The 19,878-nt window shown below is 35.8% G+C and overlaps 1 protein-coding gene across 12 annotated transcripts in view; it reads left to right on the forward strand.

Moving 5' to 3' along the window:
• Tasp1 (taspase 1) overlaps positions 1-19,878 on the forward strand; it is a 262,482-nt gene that overhangs the window by 81,321 nt on the left and 161,283 nt on the right. For 9 of the 12 annotated variants that reach the window (XM_063248678.1, XM_063248683.1, XM_063248681.1 and 6 more), the window contains 2 exons: positions 9,542-9,661; positions 15,669-15,747. In XM_063248678.1, the coding sequence (XP_063104748.1) occupies positions 9,542-9,661; positions 15,669-15,747 (199 nt within the window). The remainder of the gene's footprint in view (positions 1-9,541; positions 9,662-15,668; positions 15,748-19,878) is intronic. The other 3 variants (XM_063248686.1, XM_063248685.1, XM_013159969.3) reach the window with 1 other exon arrangement.

Raw genomic sequence — 19,878 nt, forward strand, 5'->3', positions numbered from 1 at the left:
ATTAAAAGGCTATTTACAGGAGTAATAGCAGAAAATTTTCCAAAAATGGAAAGGAATCTGGCATATAGATAAGAAAGGTATATAGAACTCCAGATAGCCATAACCAAAGTACACCCAGACAGACAGCCAAGGATATAGCTTCATGGCATAAGTGCCTGCCAGGCAAGTGCGAGGTTGTGAGTTCCGTCCCCAGTACAAAAAAAAAAAAAAAAAAAACCAACAAAAAACAGTGTTAAATCTATATCTAGACATACAATAATCAAGATCCCAGAAATTCAGCATAAGAACAGAATATTAAAGACTATTAGAGAAAAGAAACAGATCATCTATAAAGGAAAACCCATCAGAATCATGGCAGACTGGTTAACACAAACTATCAAGTCGAGAAGAGTTTGGAGTACAGTGTTCCAAATCCTTAAAGAAAAAAATGCTAATTTCATGATACCTTGTTAATGTTGCTTACAGGTACACCATTTGCAAGGTAAACCACAAATGATCCTACAACAAACTGATGTGTAGTCTCACAATAGGAAAAGCAGCTTGTCTTAGGTATAAGTCTCTTGTCAATTGAGAAGCAGCTCAGGAAACCTTTTGTGGAGTTACTTGAAGCTGCAGAAGTTGATGATGAGTAGTAGTGTAGTGTGTGTATATTGGGGAATGGGATGGGTGCTGAAAGTGAAATTGTGCAGAAAGTGAAACAGAGATGCCAGTGTCTGTGCAGAAGCCTGGGTTAGTGTTGGAACAAAACAGGAGAGGGAAGACTCTGCTGGTATTTCAGTGATATGCAGAGAAAATTGTTGCTCATCAGATTGAATTCACTCAGTTTCCTCATTCAAGTGGATTTTTCACGTTTTCCATTTTTGATACCTTTGTCCTTTGAATTTTTATCTTCATTTTTCATTTCTCTATAGATTCTGTTATGCAAAATTTTAGATATTGTGCTATGATTAATTAAATTTTTTGTTTTTGTTTAGATTTATTCACAAATTATTTCGCAGTGTTTAATTTTTTTAAATTTTCAAGTTTTATTAACTTATTGATTTCTGTTAGTTACAGTCAAAATGTGTATTTTGTTTGACATTGCTCTTGAAATTGTTGTGATTTATAGGTTAATATATTCTTATGTGCTTGCAAACCAAGTTTCCCCTCAAATTGTTCAGTATGGAATTCTATAAATGCCTATCAAGGTGTTGTTTATATCAGCTTCTTACTGGAATTTTAGCTTGCTTTTCCTATTCATAAATGAGAGAAATGTATTGAATATCTCAATATGGAATATTGTTTATTGATTTCTTCCCCTTGCTCTAATTTTGCTTTATGTAAATTTATAGCATTGTTTGAAGTATATACAAAATTAAAATTATTCTATTTCCTCTGTGAATCTAAACTTTCAGCATTTAATATGTAAAGGCCCTTTTTATAGTATATTTGGTCCTTAAAGCTTACTATTTATGTATCTTTGTTATTTGGATTAATATCTGCCTGTCTTGTTTGTTTCTTCCTCATCCTTTTTATTTTTGAATTTTCTGTATTCTTATGCTTGAAGTGTTTCTCTTATAAAAATAGCTAAGGCTGGGGATGTGGCTCAGTGGTAGAACACTGGCCTGGTATGCAAGAGGATCTGGGTTCAGTCCCCACCATCACACACACACACACACACACACACACACACACACACACACACACACACCAGAGTTAAAACCCAGTCTTGCACTTTCATAAGACTTGGTTGTTATTTTAATTTTTATTAAAAAATTTTTTTTTGAGGTGAGGTGTCACTATGTAGCCCAGTCTAGCTTCAAACTTAATGGCAAACCTCCTGTCTCCGTACTCCTAATGCCAGGATTACAGGCATGCACCACTGTGCCAGGTGACTTTGCAGTTTTTAAACATAATATTGGTTTGATTTATATGAAGATTTGCCACTTTACTTGCTTACTCATTTTTGTTGGATGCATGAATGCCCCTGTATTATTTTCCTACTTTTTGAAGTATGTCATCCATTCAACAAGTATTCATCTATTCAACAAGTTATTTAGTTGGTGCCTATGAGGTATCAAGTGCTTTTTAGGGTGCTTCATATATGTTAGTGAATAAAATATACAAAGGTTCCTGTCCTCATGAAGCTTACAATCTTCTGGGGAAGATAGGGAATTTAAACAATGTGAGAAAACAATATAGAGTGTGAACAAGACAGACATTTAGATGGTGATGAGATCTTAAGGAATGAAACAGAACAGTGAAAGGGAGATGAAGTGTCCTCGTGAGTGCGTGGGAGGGATCGCGTAGGAGGAGGGGAGGACAGGTGGCAGTATCAGGTAGAATGACCTTCAAGACTTACTCAGTAATGCCTTCTTGGGATAAAACCATTATACTGACATATTTATAAATGTCTTTATTTTGTTCCTGAAAGGTTAATTTTGCTGGTTACCCCTTTCTAGATTTATTCTTACTTTTTGGGGGAAGATACCCTACCAGTCTCTGTCTTTTGGCAAATTGAACTTTTGGGAATTTGGCTGTTATTTAGTTAAAGATGGCCCTTTTTTCCTGGTGTTTTTCTCCTTTCTAGCTTCCTGGAAATGTTAATTCTTATTTTTTATCACTTCTGGAAAATTAGAGCCATTTTTCTCTTTAAACATTTTCTTTCTCTTATTAGACCTGTCACCCCCATCCAGTTAGATTAGATTTTGTATCTCTTTTCATCTCTTATGTTTTCTATCACCTCTTTCCCTTTTTGCTTACAATTACAATAAAATTGTGTCTAAAATGTGTCTTATACCCACAGAAAGAAGTTAGAAAAATTATTCGTAATCTGATGTTTTGAATTCTTGGTTGTGTTCATTAAGTTAATGCATTGTCTATTGATTTTTGTTTTGTTTTAAGAGGAAAATTTTTTATACAGTGAAATGTACACCTCATAAGCATGCAGTTCAATGAGTTTTTACCTGTGTATATAATTATGTAACCCATATCCTTATCAGATGTAGAATATTTCCATTATTCTGGAAAGTTTCCTCATGTCTCTACAAGTTGGGTTCTAGCACTTTCTTAATGCTTTTTCACTATAGTTTTACCTATTTCAAAGCTTCATGTAAGTGAAAACATGTACTACCTATTATTTTGTACCCAGTTTCTTTTATGCAGCATTATCCGTGTCTTTGCACATATTATTTGTTCCTTTTCATTAGCTGAACAGTTTCCATTACTGCTGCAATTTGTTATAGAGTTCTGTTGATGGACTCTTGAGTTGTTTCCAGAGTTTGGCTGTTGTAAATAAAGATGCTGTGAATCTTCCTTGGCTCTTTTTTTTTTTTTAATGTATTTTGATTTCTTCTACATAAATAATTATGAATTTAGTTGCTAGATCATAGTTGAGTTTATATTTAATATAGAATTTAAAGTTAGAAAACAGCAATTAGCATTTATTCTAGACAAGAAGCCAATAGGAAATATTTACCATTATATGTTTAAATTGATTTGTGAAGTCCTTAAGATTCATTCTGTGAATTTGACAGGATGGATACAATTTTGTGGGTTAGTTAATTTCATACTAAGGAGCTTGTCAGAATAATGAACATTCTTAAATTCCTTAAGTTTTGTTTTAACTCTGGTAACCTAAGCTTACTGTCTTTAAGCAGTGCTTTATTATACATAAATGTAAGGTTAAGAATGTTTAGTTAAACAGCAAGTGAATGAGAATAAAAGTGACTTAAAGCAGCATGAAACTGCTTTTGTGGTGTTTTTTACTGTTCACTTGGGTAATCTGCATTAGGAGTGTGTTCATCTGGTCTGTACCATTACTTAAACATGCTAACTGGACACTGGGGCTCTCAAACTGATTTTTGAAAAGAGAAGGAGAGAGATGAGAGAGAGAGACAGAGACAGACAGACAGACAGAAAGACAGAGGGAGAGAAACCATTGCCTTTTCTACCTGTAATGTTGCAAACCCCAGAACAATGGATAAAAGTTCTGTCAGTTGGAAAACATTATTCTTTGCTGTTCATTGGCATTTGGAACTTTTGGATAATCGTTTGGAACTTTTTTATGGCTTGAATCTGTGATTAAAACTATAATCCAGCTAGGTGTATTGGCTCACACTTCTAATCCCAGAGTTGAGGAGGCTGAGGCAGGAGGATTGCCATGAGTTCAAGGTCTGCCTGAACTACATGGTGAAACTCTGTCAATAAGTCAGTAAGCAATAGATAGTTGTAAAAAAAAAAAAAAAAAAAAAAAAAAAGAACAAGCAAAAAACCCCATAATTCAGAAATAATATGAAATTCCTTTGAAAGTATAGATTATCCATTTGATGTTTCTTTTGAACTGAAAGTTTCTAACTTTTGTTGAGTAGTTTGGAAAATAAGGATTTTTTTGTAGTAAAATGTTTTAATGTTATAAATGTAGGTGATACTAATTTATATAGTGTCATAGACAGTTAATGCATACCTGTTAAACAAAGAGAATAATGTTATTGAATGGACATCTTAACTATAGGTTCCAAGAGTCACTGTTTATAGTTTTGGTCAACAGCAGGTGATTTTCTAGAGGGAAAATAAAAGATTATCGTATATTCCTATATCCAAATTTTCCCTGAATTGAACCAACCCACATGCATGAAAACAGATAATTCTAGCTAAACTAGACAAGTTTACTTGATCAGCTCTACTCTCCAGTGGCCCTGTGTTCAGGGGTAATTGTGGGAGATAAACACAGAGCTGGGTCTCCATGTCTTGCAGCTATAGCTGTCTTGTCATTTTCAGAGACTCAGAGATATTAAAGTTTTATGGTAGCATTGTTGCACTTTGCAGAAGGTACAAGTCATCTGCTTTTCTTGGTTGGAAGCTTATGCTAGTTATAATACTGCTGTTAAGCCTAACAAAAGTATATAGAGTACTTGCCTTGCTTGTAGCCCTGGGTTTGAGCCTCAGTAAAAAAACGCACACATGCATACACACATGAACCTTTTTATTACCATATTAGAAAAGCTTGTGATATACCAATTTCAAGATGCATTCATATATTTAAGATTTATTCTATTTTACCTATTTGATACCTGAACACTTATTCTGAGGAATGATCATATTAATGAGACAAATGAGTAGATAAATGGTCTCTTAAGGCATATTTCAGAGTTAGAGAACAAATTAGAGGTGTAATCTTTTGGTGGGAGCTATCTTAAATTTGTTTCAGAGGATATATTACTTTTAAAGTAGTTTATGTGTATTACTTCATTTAATGTTAATAATACCTTCTTAATAGCCATTTCCAGGTTGGAGCAGAGGAAAATAAAAGTGCTAATTTTGTAATTACTTCAAGAAAGCCTTATTTCAGTGCTTTCTATAACATTTGCACTGTTTTTTTATATATGTGTTAATTTTGAAGAGAGCTTCAATTTTTACAGTTCTTTTGTAGCCAGCATTTTATCAAAAAAGCAAAATGAATAGTATATTTCAGTGAATGACAATAGATGCATGTGTATCTATGGTGCATGCATTTTTAAGTATTTATGGAGTGTAAGAGTGTAATGTTACCTCTATATAGTAACAGTCATTGTGTATTTTTTATCCCAAGATTTCATTCCCGTACAAATGAGCTCCGTGAAATTATTATGGCAAAAATACCAATGTTTGGCTTTCACTCCAGTGTATCTACACTTCATAAAAATGCTTAAATATTACTTCATCATCCTTAAATTTGCTTTGCAATATATGAAGTCTGTGACATACTTCTTGAATATTTATGAAGTAATTCTGATGTTTGCAGGTGTTACAGACCCTCAGGAATATATAGCTTAATTTAGAACAGAATTTTCTATTTTTTGCATGATTTTTCATTTTTAAAAACTAAGTTACTATAAATCCACAAATGTATAGTGTTGTTTTGCTGACATCAGTTTTTGTGTCCTTTTAGAATAGTTAGGTTAGGCATGAAAGTTCATAAGACACTGAATTCTAGAACTACTTTATAGATAATATATGTATGCTATATACATGTTGTGTATCCCCTCTCTAAAATTCTGTTTGTAGAATTCTTGGGTAAGATCAGCAGTTGCAGTTTATAAAAAGACTTTATGAAGAATACAGTTGAGGGTGTAGCTTAGTGGTGGAGCACTTGCCTAGCATGCATGAAGCTCTGAAATTGATGCCCAGAAATGGGTGAGGGAAAGATTTTAAGCATTTTCACGCCACATACACACATAAACACACACACACACACACACACACACACACACACGCACACACATACACACACATACAGGTGGGGTAATTGTGAGGTAATACATGTGTTAATTAGTGTGACTTCATTCTATAATATATACTTAAAACATGTTTTACACTGTAAGTATATATATATGTAATTTTTATTCATCAATTAAAAATAAGCAAAACGACCTTCCTTCAGAGGTTAGAGGATAAAACAGGAAAGATACAATTTGAGTATTCATCAGAAGCAACTGTCCTTATCAGGGAAGACAGATAAAGACAGTCACTTTATATTGTACCTGAGCTAGGGAATAAAAATATGTGTTTCCAGAATTTTGATATATGTATGCATATATATATGTGCGTGTGTGTGTGTGTGTGTGTGTGTGTGTGTGTGTGTGTGTATTTATATCCAGATGTGGCTGTATATACACTTCTTTTTTTTTGAGGCTGGGTCTCGCCATACAGTTCAGGCTAGCCTTGAATTCAAGGTGATTTTTCTGCCTCAGTCTCCCAAGTGCTGGGGTTACAGGCGCTACCACATCTGGCTGTATTTTATCCTTTAAAAAAAGTATATATAATCCCTACATACAAACATAGTATTTCCAAGAAAGATGATCTAAGGATGACTAGGGAACAAGAAGGTGGCTGGAGAAGGCAAGAGAAGGTAGAAGAGAGGGTGAATACAGTAAGAACGCTATGTATTCATTTATAGAAGCATCACAGTGAAACCTATTAATTTATACAATTAATGTTCATTAGTAATGGTAATAAAATGTATTTTGAAAATAAAATGTATGTAAAGGCAATGAGACCAGAATAAAGAATTTAGGAAAAAACCCTGTAATTTTCCAAAAATGATGTTTAAAAAAGTTTAATCCTTCTTGACTTTTATATTTTAATGTTGAGAAAAAGTAAATCTGCTCATTTGTATGAGAATTGTTTATTTCTAAAACAAAGAAACAGAACCACCAGTGTAAGATCAATATTTTGAAAATTTTGTATTATGTTTGCAGCAGTTGGATAATGCTGTCAGTTGATAGTTGAACAAGGCAGAACTAAATCTTTTTGTCCTTCAGCAGATTTGATACATGTACTGTCATTTGCTGTGGAATGAGTGGAGCAGACACTGGGCTGATAAAGGAAAGGGCGCTGTCCGGCCTGGCTTCTCGTAGCCATCTGTGTGGACCAGCATAGACCGGCGTCGGTGCGATCTGGAGGGTAGCTGGATGTGCAGTCTCTGCCAGGCCCCAGATCACTCCATTAGAATCTGCATTTCAGCAAGATCTTCAGGTCCTCTGCATGCACATTAGAGCTCGAGAGCATAAGACTTGGTATCTAGATAAGATGTAAACCTGAGGTTTCAAGGACATAAAGATTTGGAATTTGTTTTATTAGAATAATTAAACAAGTCTTCACCTTAAAATATACTTCTGTTTAGGATTATCCATCTTTTCTGAAATTAAAGGTCTCCTCCTCCAAACCAGTTCTATATTTTGTTTCTTTTATCTTTATCTTTTCTTCCCCTTTTTCCTCCTCCTTTTTTTTTGAGACTGGGTCTCACTATGTAGTTCAGGCTGTCCCCGACCCCATGGTAATCTTCCTGCCTCAGTCTCCCAGGTGCTGAGATTATATGCACCACCATATCTGACTGTATATTGTTCTTTAATCTTAGCTACCAAAGAATAACTTTTCTTTGTGGACCTGAATGAGCAAAACTGGTTATTGTTGAGTTTCCCTTAAGAATGTTGCAGCATCTGGCACTGCATGAAATTCACTCTTGAAATGTAACATGGTTTATAGAGTCACCAGGCTTGCTTCTTGTCTCCATGATGCAGATGTCTGCATCCTCACTAATGCATAAATGTGTCTGAATGTGTACTAAAGTGATAGAGAGTAGGTTAGACCTTTCCTCAGCAAGTTTATGATCAGGCTTGGAGATGTCTTTGAAAGTTAGGTTCTTGCCATAAGTAGAACTGTGACTTTCCAGATCCATTGGCTTTCCAATAGCAGTGGTTCATGGGGGAATGTGGCACTCATTTCATCTGGTTAAACTTTTCATATCAAAGTACTATCACAGTGTTTCAGTGTATTTAAAGGATGTTAGAATTTAGAGTGAAAAATGTAAACGTCAACTTGTAAGTACCTTCCTCCATCAGACTTAAGGTAAAATTTGTTGTGGCATAATGTACCTCTGAATTGTAATTTGTTTTAAGGAAAAAATTTTTTTTTAATGTTCTGCTTCCAATGTTTAAAAGCTCCCTTCAGAATTACTCAAATTCTGAGATTGCTTTAGGAGCTGATTGACATTTCTGGCAATTGCCTTAATGTATCATTTCATTTCTTGGACAGGGATTCTGTCTATATAAATGAAATTTCTGCTTAGTAGTATGTGCAGTAAAGCACCCAGGAAAGGAAGCTACCTCATTGAACCTGACCTTGTACCTGGCTCTGTCATGCCCAGTGAGGGTGGGGATATAGGCAGGGTTTTGGGAATGGTTTGAAAACCACTGCAGTAATCCAAGAACTGTACTGTGACTGTGTTAACCTGAAGACCTACACTAACTTTCCTGCTTAATATGAGAAATGAACCCCCCCCACCACCACCATTTAACTTTTTTTTTTTTTTCCTGATTTTTATCCAGTAGCTTGTCTGGTACTCAGGACTCAGAAACTTGGTAGATGAAACTTGGTAGCTGCTCATAGTCACTGGCATGAAATGCCTTCAGCATGTGGGGTTAGGACAAAATAGAGACATAAAGACACCTCCCAATGATATACAGTTTTCTGCCATACAGTTGGCAAGCGTTTTAATGATATAGCAGAGAAAGACCATACCATGAAGTTTCTCACAAGCAAGGAATTGTCAGAGAGAGTGGTAATGTGGTATACTCTAAGAATGAAAATGTCCTCTTTACCAGTTACCCTGAATATATTATTTTTTGAAGTTTGTGCATATTACATTTAAAAAGCACCAGTTACAGCATTTATTGACTCATTCATGCTACAGATCTCATCCTCTGCAAATTTTTAATCACTTAATTCTCAAGATTAAAGAGATACTGCTGTGTTCTATAATTTATAGTTGTTATTTTGTATTAAGAGAGCATATAAATCTTGTTCTTGAAAAGCAGGAAAATATCAGGGAAAGACAGTGAGGTACCTTGTGTTCAGGATTCTTCAGTGGCACCTTGATAGTAGGTAAGTTTAGGAGGGTGTTCACTGTTCCCCTTGAGGATCAGTTCAGATGTTACTGCGTTATGATAAAGAAGTACCATTCAGATGGATCACCTTGCTCCTTTCCAGGCTTATGAGTACTCACAACCTTTTTGCTCTTCAGGAAAACGACTCAGGCACTTTGGACACAGTGGGCGCTGTGGTTGTAGACCACGAGGGGAACGTTGCTGCTGCTGTCTCCAGTGGAGGCCTGGCCTTGAAACATCCAGGGAGAGTCGGGCAGGTAAGTAGTTATGGGGTTTTAAAACTCACTTCAAAATACAGCAATTTTCTAGTCACATTTTTTGTTTTTGGTGCCATACTGAGGAATGAATCTAAGGCATTTACACTGAAATACATTTCCAACCCTTTAATTGTTAATATTATTTTAATTTTGAGACTAGCTTTTGGTAAGTTACTAAGTGGCTTTGGCTGAGTTAAAATTTATAGTCTTCCTGCCTTACTTTCCAGAATGCTAGGATTGTAAATGTGTACCATTATACCCAGCTCTGGCTCACAATTTTAAAACCACTACCTTTCCCCTTCATTTTTAAGGAAAAAAATATTGTTCTTTGGCATTTATGTAGCATGAATTAAAATTCAAATATTTTTAATACTTTCTTTAAAAAAATCTCTACATTAATAGTTTTTTCTGATATTTTCAATTGATGATCCTAATTTTTTACTTTCAATAGTGCTGGGCATTTTTATAGATGTGTATTGATTTCCTTTATTTTTGTTTTTTGCAAATGCTACTCTCTTTAGAACTAACTGTAGCTAGCTCTCTTGCTGCTTGCTTTTTAGGTGGGAAAGTGATTTTAGTTTAGAGTTACATATTTTTATTTTCTCCATTCAAGGAGCAGTGAAATTTTGTTGTTCTTTATCTTTCCTCTGATCGAGCATTTTGGGAATTTTCTAAAAAATTGAGGATTTCAGGTCACTAAGCCACAGTAACACTCAGGAAATCTAAAACTGAGGAGGATCTAATTTATGTGACAGTGATTATTCCAAGTTTTCTTGCATATCCTCTTCCTCTGCTCATTACCTTTAGTTGTAGACTGCAAATGAAGTTACAGTGAGTCTGATGTGCTGAATGTTCTGATGTAAGCCAATTTGACACATTACTTATGGGCTTAATAATTTGCTAAGGGAAGAGATAAGTTGGACACCCTCGTGAAGTAGTTTCAAGGGAATGTGTTTAAACGCGGTATTTGCATCTTGCCTTACGTGTGGAGTATGGCTTGTTCTACGGCGTTCCTCAGGTTTGAAGATGAGGCAGTGTCCAATTGCTTTGGTCACAGTGCTTAACAAATGCTGGGAGCTGAGCCTCTGATTCACAGAAGATACATTTGCAAAGCCATTGTGTTGTTTCCTGATCTTTACATGGACAGGACTTACAATAGTGGGAAGCAGAAGGGAAGAGTAATTAATTTTATGCTACTCTTTGCCTCCCATATGGAGGATTTATGGGGAATAATTACTCAACTTGTATACAGCGCTTTGAGCTCATTATAAAAGCCTTTGTCTGGTCATGATGTTTTTTCCACATTATAAAATTTTGTGTGTTTTTCAAGTTTGGAATAAAACCAAACTTGTTGTGTGAGATTTAGATGCTTTTGTGGAGAAGTAGAGAAAAAAGTCAACAGTTGCCATCATTAAATTTTAATTTCCATGATTTTTGCACCATTTATGTTTATTTTGGTTAGTAAAATAACAACAGAAGGAAGGATAGTTCTGGACTATGTTAACATGATATTACATATAACAATGGTAAAGCCAAATAGTAAAGCACAAGAGACTGTTCTGGAAAAAGAAATACTTCGTAAAATTTATGTGTTGATTTGCTCCACTTGGCCATGTCTAACACAACTTGTTAGAGCTGAAAAACAAGAAAAGGGTGCAGAGGAGAAGAGTCAAATACTTATAGCAAAAGGTACTGTAATTGCTTGATTGATACGTATTTCTAGATGAAGGAGATAAAATAAGCCTGGAAATATGAAGAGTCAAATGAGAAGTAAAGAATAGCTTTTTTTTCAATCAGGAAAATACAAAAACAAGTCGTGGCTAGGCATGGTGATGCAGCCCTGTTATCTATCTCTATATCTCTGTATCTCTATATCTATCTATCTGTCTGTCTGTCTGTCTGTCTGTCTGTAGTGTGAGTGAAGGCTCTGGGGTAAATCCTCAGTTCTTCAAAACAAAAACAAAACCAAAAAAATGTGCTGAAATGAGGTACTTTCAACTGCATTTTAAATGTTCATGTGAGCATTTAAAAACTTTAAATATGTGATAACAGTGCCAGTGGCCAAAAGGCAGTTTGAAACAGCACTTATTTGCTTCTGTAGTTTACTGCAATAATTAGAATTTACAACTAGTACATGAGAATTAGTAGTACTCCAGTCCTTCTAACTCATCTGCAGACAAACATATACTTGTGTTCAGTTGTTAAGAATGAGGACTTCAGTTGCAGGCAAACCCTTGTTGCAGTCCTCCACACTTACCATTCCCTGTATTCTAAATGGTTAGAAAACCATTTTATTTTATTTTTGTATATATGTTTATAGTACATAATGATTACATTCAGTTGTAGGAAGTTAATACATGTACTTAGGATGTCTTAATTCTTTTTCCTTCCCTCATCTTTAAACTCACTTTCCACAGTGTATAAAGGATACTAGTTACCTTACCAGGTTCTGGAATTTTAAATAACATAATGCATTTAAATTGTACATCATAGTTCTTAATAATAATAGGCCTAGCTACTGTTCATTAAGCACTGGGTGGTGCAGCAAGTGTGTTAATTCATGTGATCCCTTGGCAGCACTGGGAGGTTGGTATTTTTACTATCTTATTTTAAAGAAGAGAAAACAGTGTCCTAGAGAAGGCTGAATAATAATAATAAAATAATAATATTTATATAACTTAATTGTACTATGTGATAATATCCCAAATAAACTTACTACTCAGAAGAAGAAAAGTGCCCTCATCCCCACCCATCCAGTACTGAGGAAGATTGAACCTATGGCCTTTACACTAAGCTGCATCCCCTGTTCTTTTTATTTTTATTTTAAGACAGGCTCTCCCTAAGTTGCCTGAGCTGGGCTGGAACTTACGATTCTCCTGACTCCTCTCAGTGATAAAATTATAGGCATGGCACCACTACACCTGACTCTTATTAATGTTTTTAAAGACCAGCTAAAAGTTGCTGTATTTTATGCAAACGAGTGGATAAGAGAGACAGCCTCTATGATTCCTCCCTTTCTCTTACCTGTAAGTAACCTCACCCTAACCAATTTCAGAAAGTTAAGGAAGGCAGCTGTGGATCATTAAATCAAGAGACAGCATCACAAAAGGACATTGCTTAGTGAGGGAAAAAATGTTCTTATGTTTCTAGAAATAAGATTGCCACTTGCATTCTCAGAGCTGACCTTGTGGTCACTCAAAAAGGGTATGGAGGGTTAAGGTTATTTTGGGGAAGGGGAAGGATAAATGTCCAGATATTTTCGTGAAGGACAGGTAGCCCTGCAACCAGGGTCTTGTGTTTGCTGACTTTGGCTGACTCAGCACCTGGCCCAGTGAGTGTAAGCAGAATGACTTCCATCCAAGTTTTCTAGTTGTTTTCGGAAGTCCATATGCTGAGTCACTTCTCAAGGGCTTTCTGTTGCCACATTGACGCAGCATTGTTAGGGAAAAAAATTGAAGAATGTATTTTAGAAGCATAGTGTTTTTGAAGGCAATAATAGATGCTCATTTTTTTTTTTTTTTTTTTTTTTTTTTTTTTTGCCATGTTGGAAGTATCTTGTTCAGTTCTTTGTTCTCCATCTAAAAGGGATATTGTTAGTGACAATTAGAGATGGCAACTGCAGGTCACATGAGCTTGGGAGATTTTGTGTCTAAATATCTTAGAGTGGATTATTTACAAAGGAAGATCATTAAGGGAGAAGGGTAGGGATGTGGGAAATTAAATTAGGTGTTTTCTCAGTTGAAGACAGTACTTTCCAGCAGTGGGAAATGTCTAGTAGGGGAATGTGTTCCTACATGAAGTAGAGAAGTTCTCAGAATCAGAAGTGGGGGGACGTTTCATGTAGATTCCTACCCTGTTTAAAATATTGAAGCAAATGAGTCCTAAGGTCCTTAAAAGAATGATAGAATGTCACAGAAAGCCGAAACATACCTGGTGACTACTCACAGTCTTAGCATATTCACTCCAAGTAACTTTGGGAAAATAACAGTGTTTATGGGTGTATCTTTTTCCTCTATTCCTAGTGAATATTAAATGTATTTGTTACTTGCTATTTTTTAAAAGAATTACTCTTCAGTATGTTTTGGACATCTTTTTGTACTCATTGCTTAACACTTTTTTTTTTTTTAAAACTTGGTTCTTTGATTTTTAACCTTTTCAATGAATTCCATGTATTGCTCTGCCAAAGTCTATTGAACTGCTTCTTTACCAATTGGCATTAGGTTGTTTCTAGTTTCTTATTCCTACCAACCATGTGCATGCCTTTTTGTATTTCTCTGATTATTAGCTAAGGATTTTTGTGGAAAAGTTGTTAGTTATGATTCCCCTCTCAAGACAGAGAAGTCCTTGTGAATGTTGAGATGAATGTAGACATTTTGAGTAGAATTATTGGAAACAACATAGGAATAATTGTCATCATCTTTTATAAACTGCAATGTCTTATTATGTTCCTGATGGTTTCAGATGTGTAAATCTGCATCACCACCTAAGAAAGTGAACAGGCTTTTTTGCTTCATTTTCCTCTGGCAAATCTAGCACAGTGGAGAGCATACACTTTTGGTGGAGAGCTGTTCATAGTTCCCACCCCAATGGAGGCATGAAAAAGGCCTCCTGAAGCTGTTTCCTAGAGAGCAGTAGATTACCTGCATCCCGTACTCCAAAGCCTTAATTGTGCCAGGCTCCTGGCCACTCCCAGACGCTGATGTATTGTAGTCTTTTGAAACCCAGGTTCTAATCCACAAGTTTTGAAGCAATTCAGTATATACCTTGCTTGAGACCCACTGTTTTTAAGGCAACATTACTGATTTCAAAGGTATGGAAGAAATATTAACTGACATTCCAAAAGGGAAAAAGGTTTTCATGGAAGGAAAATACTACTGCTGATGCGACTAAAGTACTTTCTGTTGCTACTGAGAATTTTTAGATTAGTAGAATAGTCAAAAATGTGTCCTTTTTCTATTTATTTATTTATTTTTAAATTTTATTTAAAGAAAACAAAACAAAACAGAAAAAGGGTACAAGTTATACAGAATTCCAAAAAAATAAACAATAAGAAATCACTAGTTAATAGATTACATATTGTCATCTTAGAAATAGTTGTTCAAGTTACAAAATTAAAGCATACAAAATGGACATTCAACACAGTGAGACTGCAGATAGTTCTGTTCAATGATCCAACAAAAACTTAGTAATATGGTCATCTATCTTACACACTTAAATATACATGCAGCTATCCTTTAGAGCACTTTCTTTTCCTCTCTTTTTTACAATAACAATTACACATTTTGGGTTTTATTACTCCCACAGTTCTTATTACTTTTTTTTTTTTTTGAAAAGAATAAAACCAAATGTGACAAAACAAAACAGAGTCAGTAAAAACAAAAGGATGGACATAGTACACGATGTAAAAACAGAATGCAAGGTGATCAACAATGGTTACCATAATGCCTCTTGGTGTCTTAAAAAGAATTGCCAATATCATCAGGTATAATAAAATTGAACAAAACAGTACAGAACAAAACCAATAAAACCGAAACATTGGAGACAATACAGGACTTCAAAAGAAATGTCCTTTATTTTTAATAAATTTTACATTCTCATTGATGCGTAACAGTAATGAGGCATAATGTGATATTTTGATTCATGAATACATTGGGGTTGCCTGAGCTTGGAGAACAGAGAGGCAAACACATAGTGAGAGGCTGGTTAATGTTGCAGTGTTACAGTTAGATAGGAGGAATGTGTGCCAACATTCTGTGACACTGCAGGGTGAATACAGCTAATGATAATGCATTGTATGTCTCAATAAAAGAGAAGATAAATTTGAGAGTGCTAAGACCATTGTTTGGGTAGATCTTGTTTATTCTGTGGTATTATCTAATTGTTGAACATCATTAGTAAGCCGGGCTTTGTTAGATAGGTGTGGCATTTGTTCACTGTAGAAAGCTGATAGTTACGTATAATAGTTCTGAAATATTATTATATCTGTCTCTATTTTCCTTTCTCCAAGGCTGCTCTCTATGGATGTGGCTGCTGGGCTGAAAATACTGGAGCTCATAATCCCTACTCCACAGCTGTGAGTACCTCAGGTATTTGCTGCTTTCATGACCATTTTTCATAACTACAACCCTGCCCAGTCATTTAATGATTAAAAGCAATATTTTTATGGAAACATGAAATGTATACCAACTGTACATACAAGAGCTTTGATGCACAAAAAAGATAACTGGGAAGTTTGAAGGATTTTTCAGTATCACAGTGTAGATGCTTTGCCAATATTTTTAGTACAACTCTGGGGTTAACTACAGAGTAATTATATTTTTACATATGCATTTTTTCTCTAGTGACCTGTGATAGTGCCATATTTAGGTCATAAAAGATAAAAATAGCAAGATACTTGGAAACTTAACAGATTATCTCTTGATGAAATGCAACTTCTAAGGTGTATTTCAAGATCGTCCTCTTTTATATCTATATTAGAAAAGTAGCCAGGTGTGGTGGAGCACTCCTGTAATCCCTGTGCTCGGGGGACTGAGGCAGGAGGATCATTGCAAGTTTGAGACCAGACTGGGCCACAAAGTGAGCCCAAGGCCAGCTGGAGCTGCATAGTGAGACCCTGTCTCAAAAAGACAAAAAAAAAAAAAAAAAAAAAAAAGTCGTTATAGAGAGGAGAGAGAGAAGAGGGGAGGGAAGGAGAGGGGAGAGAAAAAGAGAGGGGAAAGGAGAGGAAAGGAGAACAGAGATAGTAGAGATGTATCATAGTGAGTGGGCAGAGTTTAATGGGCAGAATGATGGTTTATTTCCCGATTGGCCTAATGCACCAAATATACCTGATGGATTTTTCTTTATGTGGGTGATGCTACTGATTGATAACATAGAACTGCTCTTATTCCTTCACGATGTTATCCCTCAAGTTACAGTCCTGTCCTCTCAGGTATCCTCAGATCTGTTAGGTGGGCAGATACAGCTGACTTCCCTTACTTTCTCCAATTTCTTAGCACAGTAGTTTCTGTCCTGTCATAATAGCATAGCCTGCAGTCCAGCAGCCAGCCTCTGCTTACTGCCCACTCTTTCTGTAGCCTTGGATGCAGGTGTTATGTGTAACAGAACCACCTTCTTTTGTGGTTTTCCTGCTTCTCTGACCTATTCTGGCTTAGCCTTCAGAGAGTATTCTTTCTTTGTGCTCCCATTAATAACAACCTCAGGTTTGGGCCTGTGCTAGATTCTCTTCATGTCCTATATGCTTTCTCTTGGTGATTTGATGTTGTTGTTCTCATAGTTTCATCTGTTCTCTCCTGGGGTATTGGCATTCACATCTGTATACTGTGGACTTTTCTCTTGAAGTCTACATGAACCATTTTTGACTTCCAGATGCCGTGTCCCTGTGGATGTTGTGTATGTATATTAGACTCAGCAGATTTAACGAAATGTTTTTCATCTATACCCGATGGCCACCTTTCTCTGTTTTCTACCTCTTTTATTGTTCCTCTTTATCCTATTCTATGCTTAAACTTGAAATCTTGGCACATCTTCATATTCATTGCTTCTGTCATTTTTTTATTGACCCGACCCTGTGATTTCAGATCCCCGTTCTCTTGCCTATTTAGTGTGCTGCCTCTTGACCTAGCTCCTTTTCCTTGAAATAGTGGAAATGTGTGATTGGAGCTACTGGCCTATGTTGTGAAGTCAAAACATGAACTAATGTTGAATCTAAATCATTCCAATGCAGTTGGCCAAAAATCTGATTTTTCTTTTCTTTTATTTTTGTAGGATTCAAAACAAAAACAATAGAAAAGAGCTTACCATCTGTTTATGAGTTATCCTATACAAAGAATGAAGTATCATTCCTCTCAAATCTAGACGTTAGGAGCTGAATTCTACTTTGAAGTGAAACCCAGAGAGCTTGCCTATGTCACTTTGGAAAAGAGTCAGTCCCCTTGGATTTGTCCATCCCCCAACCCAAAACACTAAAAAAATTGATGATACAGAAATTAGAATAAGGACATTCTTTATGAACTTGATTCTGATTAGAATGCAGTGACTGAGTGAAACTAAAATTGTAAAATTAAGGAACCATCTGGCTCCCTTGGAGGTTTCCTCTTTTGTCCATCCTGCCACAGATAAAGATAGCCTCATATGACTGAAGAGCTAGATTTGAGTTCCCAGTTCACGACATCTGGAATAACTTGGATACCTGATTTATATGTTGCATTCTTCCCAAGTTAGAAGCCTAACCACCAGGACCCAAGGATGATAGAGTAGGTCTCAGTGTTCTCCTTATTGTAGAACTTCGTGTGCTTGCTTGTCTGTTGTTTTTCCTGGGACTGTTGGTATGAGGTTGACAAAGGAAACATACAGCCAAGTTGGGCAACCAAGCTGTAAGAAAGATGGAACATGCAGTTTTGCAATTGTTTGTCCAAAATGAAGAAGACTTGTGCCTTAGGCTGTTACAGAAAATCCAGAGACCTGGCCTGCATTTTGGGTTTATATATCTTGGAAGGTGATAATTGAAAAGCAGAGAGAAGATAGTTAGTTATGGTCAGGATTGGGCTCTCACATGGCCAGACAGGCGATTTGGTCATTAGCCTGAGGGATAAACTCCAGCATCTTGTTCTCATCACTGGGTGGGGAATAATGGGGGGGAGAGGGGGGCAATATGAAGTGTAAGGAATGATCTTGCAAACTCTGACTAATATTCTGGATCATGGGAATTTTCCTAGTTAGAGAGAGAGTAGAGCAAACACCTTGTGTCTTGTTCAGATTCACCAGCTGTGGTCTCTGGGCAAGGAGTTATTTGCATACGAGGAATACTATCTACGAGTGCTGTGAGATTGAATGAGTTGACTTATGGATGGCACTTAGGGTACTTCTGGACCCAAAGTAGGGTTCAATACTAACTGTTCCAGTTCCAGTTAACATCTATTTATGAGCTAGCCTATACAAAGAATTAAGTATTATTCCTCTCAAATCTAGATGTTAGGAGCTGAATTCTACTTTAAAGTGAAACCCAGAGAGCTAGCCTATGTCACTATATTTAAGTCACCATCTTTTATAAAAGATTATTTTGATAGCACTAAGGAAAAGAAAAGTGCTGCTAACTAAAGTATGACACCTGCTTTCTCATCACCTGATGCATGGTTGTTACAAGAAAAGAGAATTGGGTATTTTCCTTCAATAGGATGTGTGTGCTTCACTAATAATAAATTCATATCCCATTGCTGTTTCTATCCCTTCCTGTATATATAATAATTTTAAATTTCATACTGTAATCCTTCTGAACATATTTTAAATAGCAAACTCAGTATGTGTGGTTCTAACATGGCGCATCACTGACAGATCTGTAAAGGGCAGTAGTTGTGGAGCCTGAATGACAGCATAGCAGGGATTTAGCACAAGCCTCATGATTCTAGAAAAATTTAAATGTGAAAAAGTGATTTCTTTCAGAATTGATACATTCATAAAGAATTCATAAAGTTTTTTTTAATTCTCACCTCTTTTTTTATTTAAAATTTAACTTGTATTAGGTACTCTTGAGTAACAAGATAAACTTGGAGAAAGAGAGGCTGTGTATTTGTGACTCCTATGTGCCTGCCACAGATTCTTGCATGTGGTAAGAGCCTAACACACAAATAATATTTAAGAAATGCAATGTGGTTCCAGACTCTTGTAGAAGGGTACTTACTGTTTCAAAAAGATTATTCACCATGGAATTTCTTTGAGTAGCATTGTAAACTATGATATAATTTTCCAAATTCAAATTCATATGTAACTTTTCAGTAATACATCAGGTGCCTAATATATGATACATCTGTGGTCTGTCTTTGCCATGGAAAGGAAGAGCAGATTGAGAATCAGAAATCAGACAAAAGAAAAAAACACAAGAAATTAGATTTATGTCCTCATTGACCTTAATGTTGGTCTTCTGTTACTTGTTTGTATTGTTCTTTTTTTTTTTCCTTAAAGAAAAACAGCATGTTTAAAGATAGTGAGTGAAAGTAACTGGAGATCAGAAGATGTAGGGTTCCATATTTCCTTGAATAGTCTGGCACACGAAATGTTCTACCTGACTTCTGGTTTTCTAGGTTCTTAGCTTTTCCAGATCTTGATTCTGGGCAGTCCTAGAAACTTAAAGACTATGAGAGATGTGGCCATGACATGCCAAGAATAACTGCAAAAATGAACGGAGTTTTTAAAAATGTAAAAATTAACAGTAGCCGTAT

This window comes from Cavia porcellus, unplaced genomic scaffold, assembly GCF_034190915.1.
Source record: "Cavia porcellus strain 051 isolate PalLab524CR breed Dunkin Hartley unplaced genomic scaffold, mCavPor4.1 scaffold_5, whole genome shotgun sequence".
Taxonomy (NCBI): Eukaryota; Metazoa; Chordata; class Mammalia; order Rodentia; family Caviidae; genus Cavia; species Cavia porcellus.